This window comes from Pyrus communis, chromosome 7, assembly GCF_963583255.1.
Source record: "Pyrus communis chromosome 7, drPyrComm1.1, whole genome shotgun sequence".
NCBI lineage: Eukaryota > Viridiplantae > Streptophyta > Magnoliopsida > Rosales > Rosaceae > Pyrus > Pyrus communis.
In genome coordinates, this window is record NC_084809.1 from 17,595,519 (window position 1) to 17,615,913 (window position 20,395).

At 38.5% G+C, this 20,395-nt stretch overlaps 1 protein-coding gene across 1 annotated transcript; it reads left to right on the forward strand.

The window, feature by feature from the left end:
- Positions 1-2,972: 2,972 nt before the first annotated feature.
- Positions 2,973-8,584, forward strand: LOC137739303 (phospholipase D alpha 1-like). The gene is made up of 4 exons (XM_068478856.1): positions 2,973-3,265; positions 3,517-3,622; positions 5,748-7,647; positions 7,951-8,584. The coding sequence occupies exons 2-4, from the start codon at positions 3,524-3,526 to the stop codon at positions 8,382-8,384; spliced, it is 2,433 nt and encodes an 810-aa protein (XP_068334957.1). The 5' UTR covers positions 2,973-3,265; positions 3,517-3,523; the 3' UTR covers positions 8,385-8,584.
- Positions 8,585-20,395: the final 11,811 nt, after the last annotated feature.

The window sequence follows — 20,395 nt, forward strand, 5'->3', positions numbered from 1 at the left end:
AAGTGGATAGGAGCATGTTGGACTTGGTTTGTTTTACACTCTATATTCTAATTAGGAGCTAATTTAGGGCCCCATTGAAGATGCCCTCAATTAAAGTATCAAAATAGGACAATGGACTAAATTCAATCACAGCTCAAACTTTTGGACCTAGATCAAAGTACATTTATAAAAAGCATTTGTTTCTTAGCCGTAAGGTCACGTGTTTGAATTTCCTTCTCAATATAGCGATAAAAAAGGAACTACAGACGTACATTGATTAATACACTACTCATGATGTACAAAATTAGAAAGCACAATTTTTCTTACTAGAGATGATCCATATAACGATTAACAATTTATGAATCGGAAAAAAGTTATACTAATGGATATGGACTCCAACTTTAATTAATCACACTAAATGAGATTGTAACTTAATCATTTGATGTAATGAAAGTACCAAAGGCATACATAAGCTCAAACATAAGTAGGGGAGTGAGGTTATCATATTCATATATAAAATTAAGAGTGATCTGTTTTTGACAAACTATGCAATAACTGTACTAAATTTATTTAAATATTTAAACTTATAGAGTAGTACCCTTTTCATATCAATTTAACTAAATTCATATCTTCGCCTCCAAAATCAACTTATACTTTAATGAGAATGAAAGTGAAAAGGTAAAAGAAAGGAAAAGTGAATTGGGATGACTGCAATAATTAGAAAAAAAGAGAAGGGATTAAAAGTAAATGAGTACTGTTACGCTTACTACACATTTGTATCATTTATATAATTATGAGATCTTTAAAGGAAGGGATGATCATTTTTTTTTGTAAAAATAAGGATTAGTTTTGAGACCCACACTATATCGAACTTCAACAATCTGACCCGTCTATTTTTCAAGTTAGATCTCATAGATCATCCTAGCAAAATATAAGTCAAATCGGAAATATTTGATGCATCTAATTGAGTTCAAAGAAATTGAGGAACACTTTGTTCTATAAGAAATAAAGAAATTTCATTATAATAATTAAATAGGCAAATATTTTCTAATTAAATTGAATTTTAGGAAGGATGATTTATGAATCGAGAGTTACAAAACAGACAATTCAAATTGTTGAATTTCGAAGTGAAGTGAGACCTACAACTAATCCCGATTTTTACCAAAAAATGGAAATTCCTTTGAATAAAGAGACTGTGTACCATTTCTCTAATAAAAATAAGGCCCAGCTGTAACATCTCACATCGCACAGGGAAGTGATCCTTAAATGTATATTCTCATCCCTACCTAGCATGAGGCTTTTGGGAGCTCACTGGATTCGGGTTCCGTAGGAACTCCGAAGGTAAGCGAGAAGGGGCCTAGAGCAATCCTATGATGGGTGACCCACTGGGAAGTTGCTCATGAGTTCCCAAAAACAAAACCGTGAAGGAATGGTAAGCCCAAAGCAGACAATATCGTGCTACGATGGTGGAGCAGGCCCGGAAAGTGATCTGCCTCGGACCGGGATGTGACACTAACACATGTAATCTCATCTTTATTAGAAATATCGTATAAATATATGGTAAGAAAAGTAATAATTTTTTAAAGGGTTAATCTTAATTTACTAGCTTAAAGTTTCATGATTTTCAACATTGGTACATGAGGCTTTTTTATCCCAGAACCATACCTCAAGTCTTAATTTTCAGACAGTCTCATACATTCGTTAAGTTGGTTGTTAAGTTAGTTATTAATTGGTGATGCGATGTCTATATGGGCAATAAATGGGCACCATTTATCAACCCATGTGAAAATAAAAATATTTTAAAAATTTAAAATTAAAAAACTAAACTTAAAAAACTAAAAAAAAAAAAAAAAATCAAACCTCACGCTTCCTAGTCTCAAGACTCTCAACTCTTCAACTACTTCAAGGCTTTCAACCAACTACAAATTGGCTCGTCAAATTGGGTTCTACACAACGGTGCTAAAGCATGGATGGACGAATTCATTGCCCTTTCGAAAAATATGTCTCTACAATGGAGACAGAGAGATGCGGCCAGAAATTTGGGGACGAAGGTGAAGGCCGTCTCCTCCTCTCTTCCCGTCTGCAAGATCTCCCCCTCCGGTTAAAAAAACCCGATTCCATACTTCCTTCGAAACCCGATCACAGAGGAAGAGTTCGATCCACCCCTCCTTCACTCCCTAACCCCCTTCTCCCTTCTCTCCTCTGCATCCCACCCAACCCTCCTTTCCTACCTCACCCCCTCGCTCCCAATCCCCTTCACTGAGACGAAATCCACCTGAACGGCGGTGTACCTGTATATAATCAGAGACGAAATCCACCTGAACCGCAGGAGGGATTACTGCTGCCGTTGACCGATTAGTCGGAGCTCGAGTGGAAGTGAGTCGGCAGATTTGAGAGCAAGGTTGGAGATTACAAAGGAGAAATCAGGCGGCGGAGGATTAGGCCGAAGATCATGCCGCCGAGACAAAATCCAGTCACGCCGCACCTGCAAATTCCATGGTGGTGGAGAGTCCAAATCGGGAATCCAGGTCAGGTATGGAGGGATTAAAGGAGGCATGGGTTGGGAGGTGGTGGTGAAGGAAGGACGAGTGCGAGTGGGAAAAGGGACGGAGGAGGGAGACCGAGTTGGCGAAGACAGAGGAGGAAGAAGTGGTCTGAGCGATGGGGGATGGTTAAGATTTAGGTTTAGGTTTCGTTTTTTAAAATTTAAATTAATTTTCTATTTTTTTAATTTTTTAGTTTCTACATTCGTCCTTAATGACACGTGGCGTTTATTCATCATTCATATAGATGTTACGTCATTAGTTAACGGTTGATTTAATAGTTAACTTAACGGATATATAAGACTGTCTTAAAAATTAAGACTTAAGATATGATTTTAAAATGAAAAAAAATTTATATACGAAATGTTGAAAATTACAAAACTGCAGAATAATAAACTAAAATTAACCATTTTTTTATAAAAATATTACCGAAAGAAAGTCATATTACCGAAAGAAAGTCATGGGGAGGAGGGAGGGAAAGAAAGGAGAAAAGGGAGGAGAATCATTCATCTTTGTCCATCCTCCTACTTTTAATAGCTAATTAAGCGGATCTCGCTTTCTGTCTCCTCATGGATTTTTCACATTATGAGGATGTTAAAGTATATTACCATCAGCTAATATTTTAAATATTACATCGCCGAGCCAATACCGGATCACATCCTCATTCTATTCCTCTCCCTCTTCCTCATTTGCTCTTTCTCCTTCTACTTCCTCAGAGCACTCTCTCTCTCTGAAACCCAAAAGTAAGTGCCTCTCAACTTTTCCTGCTCTGATGAACAATTGTATTATCAGTCAATTCTGATTGGGATCACCCTTAATCCTCACTTATCATTGCAAAATATTGAAAAACAATTAGTTGGTTACTTTTTATCTGTGTGATCCGATCGGTTTCTGGTTTGTTTTGCGTAAAGTTTGAATTTTTCTTGGTTTTTTGGGTGGTTTGGGGTCTGATGCGAAGTGGGTTTTGTTTGTTTTGGTTGATCATTGTGTGTAGGCGAGAAATGACGGAGGCAGAAAACCATTGGCTTCATGGGACGCTTCACGCTACGATTTATGAGGTTGATAAGCTGCATAGTAGTAGTGGGAATTTCCTCCGCAAGGTATAATTTATGATTTTTATTTATTTATTTTTGTTGATTTGAGATCCGAGCTGATAAGGGTGATTTGAGATCTTTTGTAACAATGAGCATATAATTTTGGGAGTGTGTTTGTAATGGTCTTTGAAATGGGATATTAATTGGTTACGAACTCGTCACTCACGAGATTTGAACCTAAGACATCTTACAAGTGAAGAGAAATATCATTGACCGTAGTACTAAGTGGTGTCATTTTAATTTATATTGAGAATCAAGTATAGGATATAACAACAACAAAGTCTTATTCCATTAAGTGAGGTCGGTTGAATTTGTAGGATAATTAACTAAAATTTATTTCACTTGCATAAAATGAGATCTTTTGGGTATGTTGTTTCTTATAGAAAATGAATGACAAAATCATGACCATTACTATTTTTATATAAAATAGTCAGACCCCTACTCCTAGACCCCATGGTCCAATGGTCATCCACTGTTGGATTAAGTCATTTAACTTATTGTTGTTGTACTTTCTCCTCCACCATTGGATTAGGATCGAACTGTGTGTGATCACAATCAGGGGTGGATGCATTTATGGACCCAGGTGGTCCCCGGACCACTTGGAAGTTCAAAGATGCTCCTGTGAGGACCTTCGGGGACCACCCAACGGTCTGGGCAGGTGGTGGAAGAGAGAATATCAACATGGTTGTGCAACAGAAGCTTTGACTCAAAAAGAAATGTCTAATTAGAGAAGAACACAGAGAAGACCACCATGACTTTGCTGTTCTTGGACCCTAATTCCTACAAAGAAGAAAGACTTTCTCTCCATTTCCCACCGGACCAACTCCCTGTTTGTTTTTTTTTAATTGTTGACCAATTAGGTTGTGCCAAGTAGTATTTTAATTAATAAAAGGATGGTGTATTACTCTACCAGTACTTTTTATACCATATGCTTGATGTTAATTTTAGAAAAATTTACTATAAATTCATACGACATCTGGAAAATATTTTGTAAAATACCCGAACTCGTAATTACTTGAATATTCATCTCATACCATCAAATTCATTAAAATACTAGAGCAAAAATTCTGATATTTTTGGTTGTTATATGTTAAATAATAAACTTAATTAAAATAATATATAAATCCAAATTCTCAATACATATATTGTTGTTTTTAGGTGTAAATAGGTACTTAATCCGCCTATTCTGCATGTACCTCTGTCTAGGCCCCGTCTAGGCACATAGGCACAAGGCCCTAGGTCTCAGCTAGTTGCTCGACTAGCGCCTATCTTACCTTGATTAGGCCCATCCTGGATCCACCACTAATCACAATATTCTTGGACTATAGGGTCTAAGGAGGAAATGGACTCATAAAATAATAGTCGAGGACATTTGTGGTCAGATGATCATTGCTAACTCCACATTGTTAATTGTAGTAATTAGTTTGCTCATTCCCCACTGGTGTACTATATATACATTAATTGGTAACTAGTACGACCTCTGTGTCTGATGTTTTCAAGAGAAGGCTGTTGTATTCAGTTGATTAGACTGTGTGCATCCATGTTCTTTTGGATTGGAACCTGCACTATGTCATATAGCTTTCCGCATTTTTGTGTTTGATTTATTGAAGGATCTCCTCTCGTGCATAAGAACATCAAAAAGTGAAGCTTTATATGCACTATATATGCGAGATTGATTTTTGTTATAGGCTATCCTGTTATACCATTGAATTGCGTTCATGTAGGGTGCTATATGTTTGAGATTTATGCATAGCCTCTCCGGTGTCCATTTATGGTTTTCGATATGGCCACTGTTGATTTTCTATATGCACACATTCAATTTTTTGGAGGGTATTTTCCTATCTTGGGAAGTGCAAGTCACATGTCATCCTATATAAGACGCTCAACACTATCATCATGTTCTCCTTTTCTTCACTTCATTTATCGGATTTTGTTTTGGTCAATATTCATTTGTCAGATAACTGAAAGCATTCTTAACTAATTGACATCCATTGCCTAGTAAAAGTTTTTAAGGTTGCTTGTAGGAGGTGCAAACAAGATTACGATGAACTAGAAACTTTGAACTATCTACACAGTTGTCTCTTTTTCTATTTACCTTTGTATTGTCTTATTTATGAATTTATCTGTGCAGATTACAGGAAAACTTGAGGAGACTGTTGGTATTGGCAAAGGAATTAGTAGACTCTATGCAACCGTTGATCTGGAAAGGGCTAGGGTTGGTAGGACTAGGGTTATAGAGAAAGAGCCCTCTAATCCCAGGTGGTATGAGTCTTTCCACATTTACTGTGCCCATACTGCTGCAAACGTTATATTTACTGTCAAAGAGTCTAACCCTATTGGGGCATCATTAATTGGAAGAGCTTATGTACCTGTTCAAGAACTCAAAGAGGGGGAAGAAGTGGATCAATGGGCTGAAATTTTGGATGGAAAAAAGGAGCCCGTTCATGGAAATCCTAAAATACATGTGAAGCTACAATTTTTCCATGTTACAAAGGACCGCAGTTGGGGTCTGGGTATTAGGAGTCCTAAGTTTCCTGGAGTTCCATTTACATTTTTCTCACAGAGAAAAGGGTGTAAGGTTTCCCTTTACCAAGATGCTCATATCCCAGATAAATTTATTCCTAAAATTCCTCTTGCTGGAGGCAAGCATTACGAGCCCCACAGATGCTGGGAAGACATCTTTGATGCAATAACTAATGCAAAGCACCTGATCTATATTACTGGTTGGTCAGTTTATACTGAAATTTCCTTGGTACGGGACTCAAGAAGGCCAAAGCCTGGTGGAGACATCACCATCGGTGAATTGCTTAAAAAGAAAGCAAGTGAAGGTGTTAGGGTTCTTGTGCTTGTTTGGGATGACAGAACGTCTGTTGGTTTATTGAAAAGAGATGGACTGATGGCCACTCATGACGAAGAAACTGCACAGTTCTTCCAGAATACTGACGTGCATTGTGTATTATGCCCCCGTAATCCTGATGGTGGTGGGAGCATTATTCAGGGCGCACAAGTCTCTACCATGTTCACTCATCACCAGAAGATTGTGGTTGTGGACCACGACTTGCCAAATGGAGAATCAGAGAGGAGAAGAATTGTGAGTTTTGTTGGGGGTCTTGATCTGTGTGATGGAAGATATGATACCCCCTTCCATTCACTTTTCAGGACATTGGATACTGCACACCATGATGATTTCCATCAGCCAAATTTTACTGGTGCTTCAATTACAAAAGGTGGTCCAAGGGAACCGTGGCATGATATCCACTCTCGACTAGAAGGGCCTATTGCTTGGGATGTTTTGTTCAACTTTGAGCAGAGATGGAGAAAGCAAGGTGGTAAAGATTTACTTGTTCAGCTTAGAGAGCTGGACGAAATCATTATTCCCCCTTCTCCTGTTATGTTCCCAGATGACCATGAGACGTGGAATGTTCAGTTATTCAGGTCAATTGACGGAGGAGCTGCTTTTGGCTTCCCAGATACGCCTGAAGATGCAGCTAGAGCTGGACTTGTTAGTGGGAAGGATAACATCATTGACCGAAGCATTCAGGATGCTTATATTCATGCTATTCGCCGCGCAAAGAATTTCATCTATATTGAAAATCAGTACTTTCTTGGGAGCTCTTTTGCCTGGGAGGCTGATGGTATCAAGCCTGATGACATTGGTGCTTTGCATGTAATTCCAAGGGAGCTTTCGCTAAAGATTGCTAGCAAGATTGAAGCCGGGGAGAGGTTTACTGTCTATGTTGTTGTCCCAATGTGGCCAGAGGGGATCCCAGAGTCGGCATCTGTTCAGGCAATATTAGACTGGCAGAGGAGGACTATGAATATGATGTATTCAGATATTAAGAGCGCATTAGATGCACAAGGTCTTGAGGAGGATCCTCGTAGCTACTTGACATTTTTCTGCCTTGGGAATCGGGAGGCGAAGAAGCGTGGGGAGTATGAACCCTCAGAGACACCAGAACCAGATTCGGACTATCAAAGAGCTCAGGAAGCCCGGCGCTTCATGATTTATGTTCATACCAAGATGATGATAGGTAACTCCGCAATATAAACTTCGTGATACTCACTTTGGACATATCTTTTTGTGGATTTATATTCATGAACATTGTTCCTGCCGCGCAACATCTCCATTCACATGTAGTAAGCCCAACTCTCCACTGGATTATTCAGTTTTATGGTGTTTGAAACAACTTTATACATATTAGATAGTCTGCTAGAAAGAAATATACAATCCTTTCTACTATAATGTTGCGTCTCATAGGATGATGGTGGTTCTATATTTTACCCATCGTGGTTACTACAAAACACATAATTGACTCACTCTCTCATTTCTGCAGTTGACGATGAGTACATAATTATTGGATCTGCCAACATCAACCAGAGATCAATGGATGGTGCGAGAGACTCTGAAATAGCTATGGGAGCCTACCAACCATATCATCTGTCAGTCAGGGAGCCAGCACGTGGTCAGATCCATGGTTTCCGTATGGCTCTATGGTATGAGCACCTTGGGATGCTTGATGAGGTCTTCCTCCAGCCAGAAAGCATTGAATGTATTTCAAAGGTGAACCAGATTGCTGACAAGTACTGGGATCTGTATTCAAGTGAAACTCTTGAACACGATTTGCCTGGTCACTTGCTTCGCTATCCAATCGGTGTTACCAGCGAAGGAACTGTTACAGAGTTGCCAGGATTTGAATTCTTCCCTGACACCAAAGCTCGTATCCTTGGTGCCAAATCCGACTACCTTCCTCCGATCCTTACTACCTAAGTGTGCTTTTTGTCACTTGGGTTGTCAAAGTAAAACCTTCTACATTGTCATTTTGTTTTTACATAAACCTTCTACATTGTCTTCTTGTTTTACACTAGTATTTGTGATGGTAGATTAATAAGTCTTATCTCCTTCACAACCTGCATAGATGTTTTTAATGGGGCAGGATGTTCACAGCAGGTTTTATAGTGATGTGGTAATGATGTGCTGTGATTTGCTGACTGATATAACTTATGAGCCATGTTTAATTAGTTTAGTGAATCTTATTTGGTTTTCTTCTCTTATCTGGCCCCTTTGCCCTTGGTTGGTGATGTGCTCATGCTCAGCATTAGTTTGTTTTTGAATCTATATTTTGAACTATGGTGGTTTTGGATGAAGAAAATAAACTTAAATTTTGAACGAAAGAATTTTAGTATTGTTGTACAGCCGCAACCACCACCACCCTGCCACCATCGTTACCACCCCACAACCATTTCTTCCACCCACCCTGCTGCCTCCTTGGTTTCTCCGATGCAGCTGGCGACTGTAAGTCGTCAATGATGGCCATAATCCCATCTCTGATGTCGGTGTACATCATTTTTGAGATGGAGGACCAGGATTTCAAGATTTTGTCACATCCCCGCCGGCCTTGGACTAGGCACGATCGAACTCACTACACCACCATCGACCTCGACAAGGCCGGAGTGAGTGGGATTGCAGCGAGCACTGTTGTAGGCCCAATGGCTATTACTGATAACACCAAACCAGTAGTGATTCAACCTTAACCAACTTGCAAGTTACAGAAATGGCGACGGAAGAAGAAGGAGCTCAGCTTAATACTTTTGTAACATTTTATTTTATTATATCTAATCGTTGGAAGAGAGAGAATATGGCTTAACTAGCCCATTACGCATGTGTGACTTGCCGCTCGGCACTAACAGATAAAGTAACAAAATAAGCTTCAATAAAGAAGTGCAAATTACAAATTAAACCCAAACTATTACAAATTGACCCCCAAATTGATTGCTTGTGATTAAAGCAATCGCCAGAACATAACAATACCTTTACCTTCAAAACAACCTTGTCCCCAAGGTTCATACTGCAAAGTCCGGGAATCATTGTTTGCGCTAAAAGTTGCACTCCAGCAGCATTACCTTTTTTGTACATCCTGCGAGCTAGGATTGTCATTGGGGCATTCTGCATTAAACCATAATCAACCACTAGTTGCAAACTCACCCCTGGAACCACATTGAGCCCAAGCTGCTTTTGGGACAGCTTACATGAAAGACATGATGAATTTTGGACCCATCTGGTAACTTCAACGTATAGGCAACAATACCATATAACCTTGGTTGCAGTTTCTGATAACCGTGATTAACCAAGGACTGCAACCGGTACGTCACTAGCTTCAGGTACACCCTATCACCAATATCAAAGTGTCTCTCAGTTCTTCTTCTGTTAGCCTGCACTTTCATTCTTTTCTGTGCCAACTCTAAATTGCTTTTGAGGGCTAGCATTCCATCTTTTCCAGCAAATTATGTTCCATGGAAGCCACTTTAGTGGAGCCAACTTCATATGGGGCAATGTGTTTGGGAGGATAACTTAAATGGACTATACTTGGAAGAAGTATGATAGGCAGTTTTGAAACACCAATATGCCCATGGTAACCATTTTACCCATTTCTTTGGTTGCCCTCAACAAAGCACCTCAAGTAAGTTTCTTGACACCTGTTCATCCCCTCAGTTTGTCCATCACTCTGAGGGAGATAACCAGAACTCATGCATAACTTGGAGCCTTGAAGTTCGACAAATTCTCTCCAAAAAAACTTATAAACATCGGATCACTATCACTGACAATTGAGTTGGGCATCCCGTGCAATTTAAAAACGTTCTCAATGAACAACTGAGCAATAGTGGCAACATTAACATGAAATTTTAATAATAAATGTTTTAAAACAAAATATTAATTAATTAATAAAATGCACTTATAATTATCAAACAAAAATATTGTTGATTATGGCATCTGTTTTTTTACCGTTAATGTTGATTAGTACATTTTAACTTTTTGTTTAAAAATATTTTTGCCATCATTTTTCACTGGTAGCACTGAAACGCCTCTACATGTTCTTTTGTATGCAACAATTCACAAACCTAACATAAAACGCCTCTTCGATCGGTGACCTGAAACCCCTCAACATCTTTCCTTTTTTGCACCAAACTATCCTCTGGTTATTTGTTCCGCCATGTCTTCTATGCTGAGCTCGCAAGCTTTTGTCCTGGCAACTGCCATGGCCGTCTCCAGCACTCTCGTTTGTCTTGTTTTCTCCCGGCAAAAGACTTTACCACCAACCCAATTTTCCAATCAGTCTCCAAACCAAATCCCTCTGCGTTCTTGCTTGTGTTCAGGTAATTGGGTTTCTCTTACATTTTTTTTTTTTATTTGACGCAGCGATATTCTAAACTACTCCAAACTAACGCGGCTGGCACACTTTCCTGACCAACTGGCTTACGTTTTCTTTCTTGTTTCTCATTGCTCGGTAATTTTCTTTTCTTATGTTTGTTGGGTTGTTTTGTTCAGGTGACAAGAAGAGGGAGAGGAAGAAAAAGAGGGTGCATTTTGCTGAAAATATTGACGAGGAGGAGCCAATTGGGGATGGAGAGGAGGAAGAACCGATCGGTAGAAAGCAGAGCAAACTCAAAACAAGTTGCAGAAACGAAATTCGATGAAGGATTCCGGAGAATCGAATCGCTTTGTACAATGGAATTCTCAAGAACCGCATGCAGAGGATGGCGTGCTCTCATTGATTGCTCTGGAAATTTCTGGCGCTCTTCGTTTCTTGGCTGATTAGAACAAACAAAATGTTGGTTTTTTGTGGTTGTGTTTTTTTCTTTTTTTTTTTCTTCCCAAAATTGTGGTTGTAAATACTTTGAATTTTTCGATTAGTTAAGAAAATTTGGGCAATGCTTTCTCTTCTACTTTCCGGCCATCAAATTTAGAAATCTTTGAATATAATAGAAAACTGTGCTCTATTATCTTAGTGAATAGAGTTTTTGGTGTTTACTCGGGTTTAAAATTCTCTCAATTTTTTAAATTATTGTAATAGTTTAGAATAATTTTTTTAATAAATAATAGAAAAAAAAGAATTGAAAAAACTAGTGTGTCTAAGGCTTTGCTGTAACAAATGTTGATTTGTTTGTCTTATCTTGGTTGGTTTCCATCTTGGCCATTACTTGCCTAAAAATTGTAGCTACTTTGTGATAAATAAAAAAAAGTATTTATGACTTGTGATGTGTTATTGACAATTCGAAAAATGTAATCCTCTATTCGAATTTTTATAAGGTGGTAATATATGTCCTTAATGAGACATCTTCAACAACATCTCCGATAAGAGTTGCAAAGTTCCTCAAAATAAGTATTTTACATTTTTAGTTGATAGGAAACCTTTTCAATAAATGAGAAAAACATTCATCTTAGCTGGAAATACTTTAAAGGACAAAAAATATTTAGAAATGTTATATTTAAGTGAAGTGCAAAGACAATAAGAAATTCATGTAATTCTCAAGATTCACCAATTCTTTCCAACTCACATTCTATCAACTCACCTAAATTACTTATGTTTCCAAACTTCAAAATGTTAATCATCCCATAGTCTATTTTGACCTTTCATCATTCGAATCAAGGCTTCAATAATTCAAAATATTCAAAGTAAATGCCTCCAATCTGTAAGTCTTCCCCTTCGAAGTTCTACCCATATAAATATATATTGTGACAGCCCGTCCCGAATTATTTGTACCGTAGGTGTGAAATAACGATTTTGCCCTTGGTTGTTAGTTTCCATTGTGGGGTGTTGTTTAGTTGTTTCTTTTTTGTTGTTGACTCATCTAGGACCACACACCCACACACACACACCCGTGAACCTTTCTCTCTCTCTTCTCTCTTGGACTTTCTTCCATTTCTGTCAAAGTGTACGAATAAATTCCCATCCACCCATTTTTGGCATGGATCGCGATCAGTGTAGGTATTTTTGGACTCCTTTCGAGATCAGGAGTCAATTGGTGGTGATGGTTGGACGTGAGACCCTTGAAAACCCAAGAATCCGAGATCCCAGTTCGAGGTACTGTTCATGCATACGTAAATACGAAGGTTTCAGAGGATTCTAAGGTTATAGTGAGCTTTAAGACACTCTCTTGAAGCTCGGAGAAGCATTTTGGAAGAAATTGGACATCAGGAAGCCCAAGTTCAGTGAGTTGCAAGTTTGGCTGGAATATCGAGGTTTCTCCGGTGAGATTCCGTGAATTTCAGGGCTTGAAAGTGGTAAGGTTTTGTTTTACTCGTTGTAAGCTACATTTTGGTACAAATTTCATGAAATTTGGATGAAAAACGACTGAGATTTAAAGGTTTAAAGTTTTTCCTAGTTTCCAGCAACTAGCCGGAGAAAAAAGGGGAATATTCCGTTAATCTTAACGGAATATTCATAACAACAGTTAACGGCGCCAGGTTAGTTTTAACGGAATATGCTTGCTTTTGGAGGGAATATTCCCTAACGCCGTTAGGGTTTCCACACTTGTGCCAGGCACGTGCCCGCACGTGGCCGGCGCGTGGCGGCGTGTGGGTGGTCAGAAAATTATTTTTAAAATATGGGGATGTTCGTGAGGTTAAGTAGATCACGTTGATATATTCAAGCACCCCATTTGAGCATTGTATGAGAAGTTATTACCTAGTTTTGGTTATGTGCTTTAAATTGACGTTTTTATAGTTGTTTCGCATATAGGTGAGACCTATCCTGAAGACAAGCGCAATCACTCAAGGCTCGGGGGTTACAACCCTTCCACATACCAGTGAGTGGGCTTTTAGCTTTCCGTATATACCTATATACTTGAGAGTTTTCCCAGAAAATGAAATTGAATGTTTATATGTTTTAAAATGCCATGCAAAGTGTCTGCCTATTTATTTATGCATTTGTAGTTGCATATATGTATGTTTGGTGCTGCAGACGCATAGGTAAGTGCCAGGTAAGTTATAGTTTATGGTTGTGAATTAGTGGTTATGTGAGATGTATTGAGAGCTCATAAACTTGCACCCCGGTGTTAGTGCTCCCGCCTAGAGTTAGGGCACAGTCCTTCACGTGATGTTCACCTCTCGCACCACACGCTTATCTTGGATCCAAGTTAGGTGCACAATCCTGTCGTACAGACCACTATAGGTGGTTCCGACTCGTAGGTGACCCGCGATTATTCACACAGTCTTCACGTGATCGTAGCACTTGAGCATATTTATTTACACCTAGTCGTGTCGTACAGACCACTTTAGGTGGTTCCGACTCGTGTGCAGGTATAGTTGTTGAGATGTGGATTGGAGCTTTAGATTCAGCCATACCGGTCACGTTAGGTGACTCTGGCTGATATATCATTTGCATTGATTGACATTACCTGGGTTACTTACATCTTATGTTGAGAAATTCGATATGGCATATTTATGAATGTTGTTATTCTGAGCATGATTTCTATATATATATATATATAATCTATTTTCTGGGAAATTTTACAGGTTTTACGGAGAGGGGTTAGAACTTTTGAGAATGAAATGATTTTGAAAAGCTTTGCTTTTGCCCACTCACACTTTCTGTTTTGCGCCCCTCCAGGTTTTAGGTAGAAGCGCTTTGGTGGCTCATGAGGACTTTGACGGTGGTTCTGACAGAACATCACCAATGTAGGATCACCTTTGGGTGTTGTATAATTAGTATTTGTCCTACTGGACTGCACTTAGGCTTTTTGTGCTTTGATTATGTTTATCACACTTAGCCTTACACTAGCGTATTACTTTAACTAGTTTCTCTAGTAGTTTGGTTTTTATTTATTCGTAATATTTTATTAATTATACTTCCGCACTGTGCACATGGTTACGTCACTCTCACGTGACGGCCAACACGCCTTGATTTCGGTCGGAGTGTGTCATATATGGAGAAAATTTTCATTGTGACAGGAACATGGGTGATACATTACGTATTTTTATATAAGTGGTGAGAAATTGTATTTTTTAAGTTATTAACTTTTTAGTACACATATTCTTCCATTGGTATAGTGACACATAGTGTACCATCCCGTGTTCCAGTCACATTGAAAAATCTCTCGAATATGACAGTTTCGTGGGTCCATAATCATTTAAGTCAGGCTTAAATCCTAAGGAGAATCTAGCCCAGAGATATATTTTCTCCCCAAGACTTATTTTAGCCCATGACTGGATATGGTTTGGGGGATTTTAAAGCTTATATTTTAAGCTTTATCCCATGAGTTGAAGATGGTCTAATGGTGATAAATAAAATAGTGAACATCATCATCACTTGAGGGTAGTGAGCAAATATATTTCCTCCTTTAGGCACCAACACCACTATCTGCTTGCCACACGTCCATTAATCAGAGTATTACTAATTCAGCTAAGCATTCCCCAGCCACTCCCTTACCTTTCACTTATAAAATAGTTAGAACAAAAAGTAAACAAAAGCAATGAGGGAAGTGTTGTTGTCAAACTGGAGTTTGGTTTGGTCAACTTAGTTCGGGCAGCTAATTGGGTTGCTAGCTAGTTGGCACTCCTTTCGAGTTGGAAATTTCCATTTTCCTTTATCTTGGTTCACTTCGAACTTGAAATTGTTGAGGTGGTCCATTCGACTCAAGTTTTGGATTCACACGGTTCAGGTTTTAACCTCACATGAGTCGATGTACTAATTGAACATAATTAATTGATCAAATCAATTGTGTACCTCTACTGAAAACACCGTTTATTATGTAACAGAAAAATAACGTTGATGAAGATCTATTAAAGAGTCTACAACTACGTTTACGGTATGTTTACCATAAGAAAATATGAGACTGTAAAAGAATGTGGATATTAATGATGGGGTATAGGATAAACGAATTCTCTATAATAATCTCATGCCTTGACTTTTTTAGGTATGAGATACTTGAATGCACTAATTTTTTTCATTCTTTAGATGTTAATAAATACAAGAATGTGAATGCTACCATACTTTATAAGTAAGCATGCCCTTAGAATATCATAAATAATAAACTAGGAATGAATATTAGATAAACAAAGAAACAAAAAAAAAAAAAAAAAACAAGAAATTAATATAAGCATGAGTCATTGGAGCAGAATATATAGCATACTCCCTTTTAATATATTATTTATTTAACCCAAAAAAAAAAAAATCTCTTTGGCCTTTTGTGTCAAATCCCGACCCGGGCTCCATCACATCTTGGGCTCGACTCCGCCGTAGTACGATATTGTCCGCTTTTGGCCCTGACCACACCCTCACGGTTTTGGTTCTAGGAACTCACACGAGAACTTCCCAGTGGGTCACCTATCCTGGGAATGCTCTTACCCAAACTCGCTTAACTTCAGAGTTCCGATGGAACCCGAAGTCAGTGAGCTCCCAAAAAGCCTCGTGGTATATGGAGGTGGGCATGTACATATAAGGCATGGAGGATCCTTTCCTCTGGGTGATGTGGGATCTAACAATCTACCCCCCTTAAGGGCCCGACGTCTTCGTCGGCACACTTCTAGCCAAGGATTGGCTCTGATACCAAATTGTCACATCCCGACCCAGGCTTCACCACATCTCGGGCTCGACTCCGCCGTAGCACGATATTGTCCGTTTTGGGCCCCGACCACGCTCTCATGGTTTTATTTCTGGGAACTCACACGAGAACTTCCCAGTGGGTCACCCATCCTGGGAATGCTCTCGCCCAAACTCGCTTAACTTCGGAGTTCCAATGGAACCCGAAGCTAGTGAGCTCCCAAAAGGCCTTGTACAATATGAGGATGGGCATGTACATATAAGGCATAGAGGATTCTCTCCCCTGGGCAATGTGGGATCTAACAAGATTTGATGGACTTGATTTGATTCTCAAGTTCTCGAGTATTCTTCTAGCCTTCTTGACGTAGTTATATTCTCACTAAGTTTGAGAGAACTTCACTATGAATTTGCTTGCTAAGGCGTTGCAAACTACGTTGGCTCGACTACATGCAGGTATGTCACTATTGTATACATCGTGATGCGAGTTTTACTACCAAGTTAGTTTTTGACTCTAAAAGTTGGGAAGAAATTCCAAGATTTCTGGGAAAAGTTGGCCGTGGCCATTTGGCCACTTTCAGGCCAAATTCCTGGACAACGCATACCACATTTGAACTTTTTGTTAATATGGATCGATTCATTACATTCCTAGCTTTAATTTGGTCTTTGTAGAATTGTTTTTTTTATTAAGAATCGAGCTCGTTAGGAGCTCTAGAAGTTGGACCTTTAACCTGCAAAGCGCAGGAACTCGTGAAGAAGGCGAGTACGTACATACTCGCAGGCACATGGTCTCACATGGGTCCTCGGCGCGTGTAGTGTGTGGCTGCCAGTGCAACCACTTGTGGCGAAGCGTCCGGCCTCCAATTGACCTTCTGTCAATTTGTGTAGGTCCGTGACTTCGAGTAGATCGATTTAGTATATTCAAACCTTATGTTTGGGTAATCTACAGAGATTTTATTTAAGTTTCCATTTATGTGTTATTAAACTAAGTTAATTAGTAATTTCACATATAGGGGAAACGTATCTCGAGGACGTACAGGGTCAAGCAAGGCTTGGAGCTTCGTTTTGACTACGTATCTATGAGTGGGTAGTTTGTTTTTATACCTATATATAATTATAGTTTCCATTAATGCGTATTTACTTCACTTTTACGCTTATATTGCCAAGTATCATTATTGTGATATAAATTGTGATAAATGCTGCTATATGGTTGAGACATTACTCTCATGACATTCATACATATATGTACATGCTCATCCTGTTGCATCGGTGTTAGTATTCGCCCTAGGGCCAAGGCCAGTCCTTCATGTGTATGTTCACATCACACCGTTCGCTCACCTTGGATCCAAGTTAGGTGCCAGTCCTGTCGGGTAGTTGCATTGGGCAAATTCGACTCGTATGTGACGTGCTTCTACACCAGTCTTCACCTAATTATAGTACTAAAGCGTATTGATTACACCCAGTCATGTTCGTGTCAGAGATTATCTGTTCAAATTCGTGTGTCAGCTTAGATGGATGAGCACTTAGTTATACTTGATTATCACATGATTATATTACTGCGGTATTTGATATATCATGACTTGGCATATTTCTGGTTATATTGTTGTTGTACTTTTGTTACATACTTACGTAGTATGTTTTACGAAAACTATACTTGTTTTATAGCGAAGGGTTAGTATATTCGAAAATCAAGGTTTTCCTTACAAACGTTGTTTTGCTGACCCACTCAACTTTGTTTTTCTCCCCTCTAGGTTTAGTAGCTAGGCTTACGTGTAAATGAAGGTTCTGGCAATTCTTAAGAGATGGTTATCTTCAATGGTATAACCCTTACCCTAATTACTGTACTATTCTTATGTTCTACCATCACGTGTGAAATGGGTGCAATCCCGCTCACCCGCACACTCTTTTATTTAGGCACTTTTAGGTTTAAATTTATTCACATTCTTTTTCCACTACACTACACTTTATGGCTTCATCACCCTCTAGGTGTCGGCTAGCACAACTCGATTCGGAGTCCAAGTGAACTTTACAGGTTAAGGTGTGTCATTTTTCCCTTTTGATATATTATTTGTTTAACAAAAAAAAATTATATAGCATACATATATTTGACAAGAGGAGTAAAGATAAAGATGATCTAGCTGGGCACACCACACTAGATCATAACCTAAGAAGTGTGATAGGCATTGGATGACAACGGCTCACCAATCTTAGTCGTATAAGCTAGGCTTGTTGTGAGCCCACCTGCAACAAATTCTCCGTTCGTGTTGCTTTTGATGCGCAAGCCTGCCACTTTCCCCCCTTAATGTGTTGTTGCAGCTTGTTGGGCCCTCTTCCCACTTGCATTTCTTATCTATTTAAGGTGGATGCAAGAGCTAATGCCATCTCCAACTGAACGCTGCCCAGAGGGCTCGATTTACCCCTCTAGCCCTCCAAGATATTAATATTTTAATAAATAGTACATGACCATATTTGTCTCTATCTCCAATCGAGGGCTAAAAGGCCATAGGGCTCGTTTTAGCCCTGTCACAAAAAACTGTCTCCAACCGAAGGCCAAAGGGCTATAGGGCCAAATATAATTTATTATTTAAATTTAAAAACTACAACAAGTTAAATTTAAAAACTACAACAACTTAAATTTAAAAAACTACAACTTATGTTTAAAATCTACAACTTAAATTTAAAAACTAAAAATTAAATTTAAATTTTGTAAAATAGAAGTTATAGAAAAAAAATAGAAGTTATAGGAAAAAAAATTTGTAAAAAAATAATATATATAAAATAAAACTGTAAAAAATAAAATAAAATAAAAAATAACGACTAGTTGACGTCAGCTAGCAGTTGCATTTGAATATTTGGCCTAGCATTCATATCGAATATAACTGACAAGAATATATTATATTGCTGTCAGTTATATCTGACAGGAATGCTTGGATTTTTGGCCTAGCTCGGGGTTAGCTGGCTAGCTGGATTGGGCCAGCCCTTTAGCCTTTGCAAATTCCATGGGGCCCACGAGCCCTCTGGCCGAACCTTCAGTTGGAGATGGTTTTTGGGCTATTTTTGGCCCTCTTGACCCTTTGGTTGGAAATGGCAAAAATACCCACCCAAATCCAAGTTCCTATTTTGCCTACCCTCAAAATATATCTTTGGAAATGAATTAGACCTAAAATATGGGTCCCCAACAATGTAAGTAGGGAGAAGGTAGGGCACTGATTGTAGTTCAACAACTAAAGTCCTTATGTGTAGTTTGGCTTGTCCAATCTTCTATGCCAATGCTAGTTTTTTATCATCCCTCTGTTTGATTAATGAAATCTCATTATTTTTATTAAAATATAAAGGGATACTAGCTATATTTCAAGAAAATTTTCATTGTGACGGGAACATGGGTGGTACACCACATGTTTTTATATTAATGGTGAGAAATTATATTTTTTAAGTTATTAACTTTTTAGTACACATTAGATGCTCACCACCCTCCTCTTAGACTGCCACGTTTTATTAGCCTAAGACCAAACCCAACCCTAGGCTAAATGCTATATTTTAGGTTTTATTCCCTTCCCAAACCCAACCCAACTCATGCTAAATGTGTGGACTAAAAGCTAAAAGCCAAAATCCCCCCAGGATTTAGCCCAGAAAATGGTGTAGGCACCACTAGCAGGACCCCACTCAATGATGCAAGGCGCAGCGGATAGTAACGAAGTAAAATTATAGATAGGATTGATAGGGAGGGCCCACTATCTCCTAGTGCGAGGAGAGGCCTGAAACCCCTATAAAATTTGGTTCTAGTACTAGCCTACAACGTAGACACTAGAAAGAACAAAGTAGCAAACTCTTACAAAGAGAAATGCACATAAAAACGAGTTTACAACTCAAATATCAATATAATAATTCAAACAACTTTTCCCTTTTCTTTACAAATACATGAATTTATAGATGCTCAAACCCCCTCTTAATAATTACTAATACATGTATCATAGTTCATGCATCATTACTAGAGTTAATGAAGTCATTAATATTAACCCCACTTAATCTACCCCTCTAACATATATTTATTACATTAAATAAAGATTGAATTATTACATAAAATTCATTACTTCAGAACCCTTGTATTCCATGTATATCAGCTGAATTTCAAAAGCCAAATCTATTGAATCTTCCGATGATCTTATTTCATGTCTTGCATCATTCTCACCGGGTCGGAGAGAATTCGTCCTCGAATTCGAATCACCATCCACTCTGGAGACAAAATAGTGATATCTTCCACTCCAAACAAATAAATACTTTGAATAAATGGGAAACTTTGAATTGTGTAAAATATACTCCACAGCCAAGGTCTTGATCTGGACGTCTTCCAAATAAATCTTCATTTGATTAGTTGTATTTGCAAAGTTTCTTGTAGTACTTGAATTGAAATTACCAACTCCAATCAAGTCAATAAATTCAGAACTACCCAACAAGTCAAACA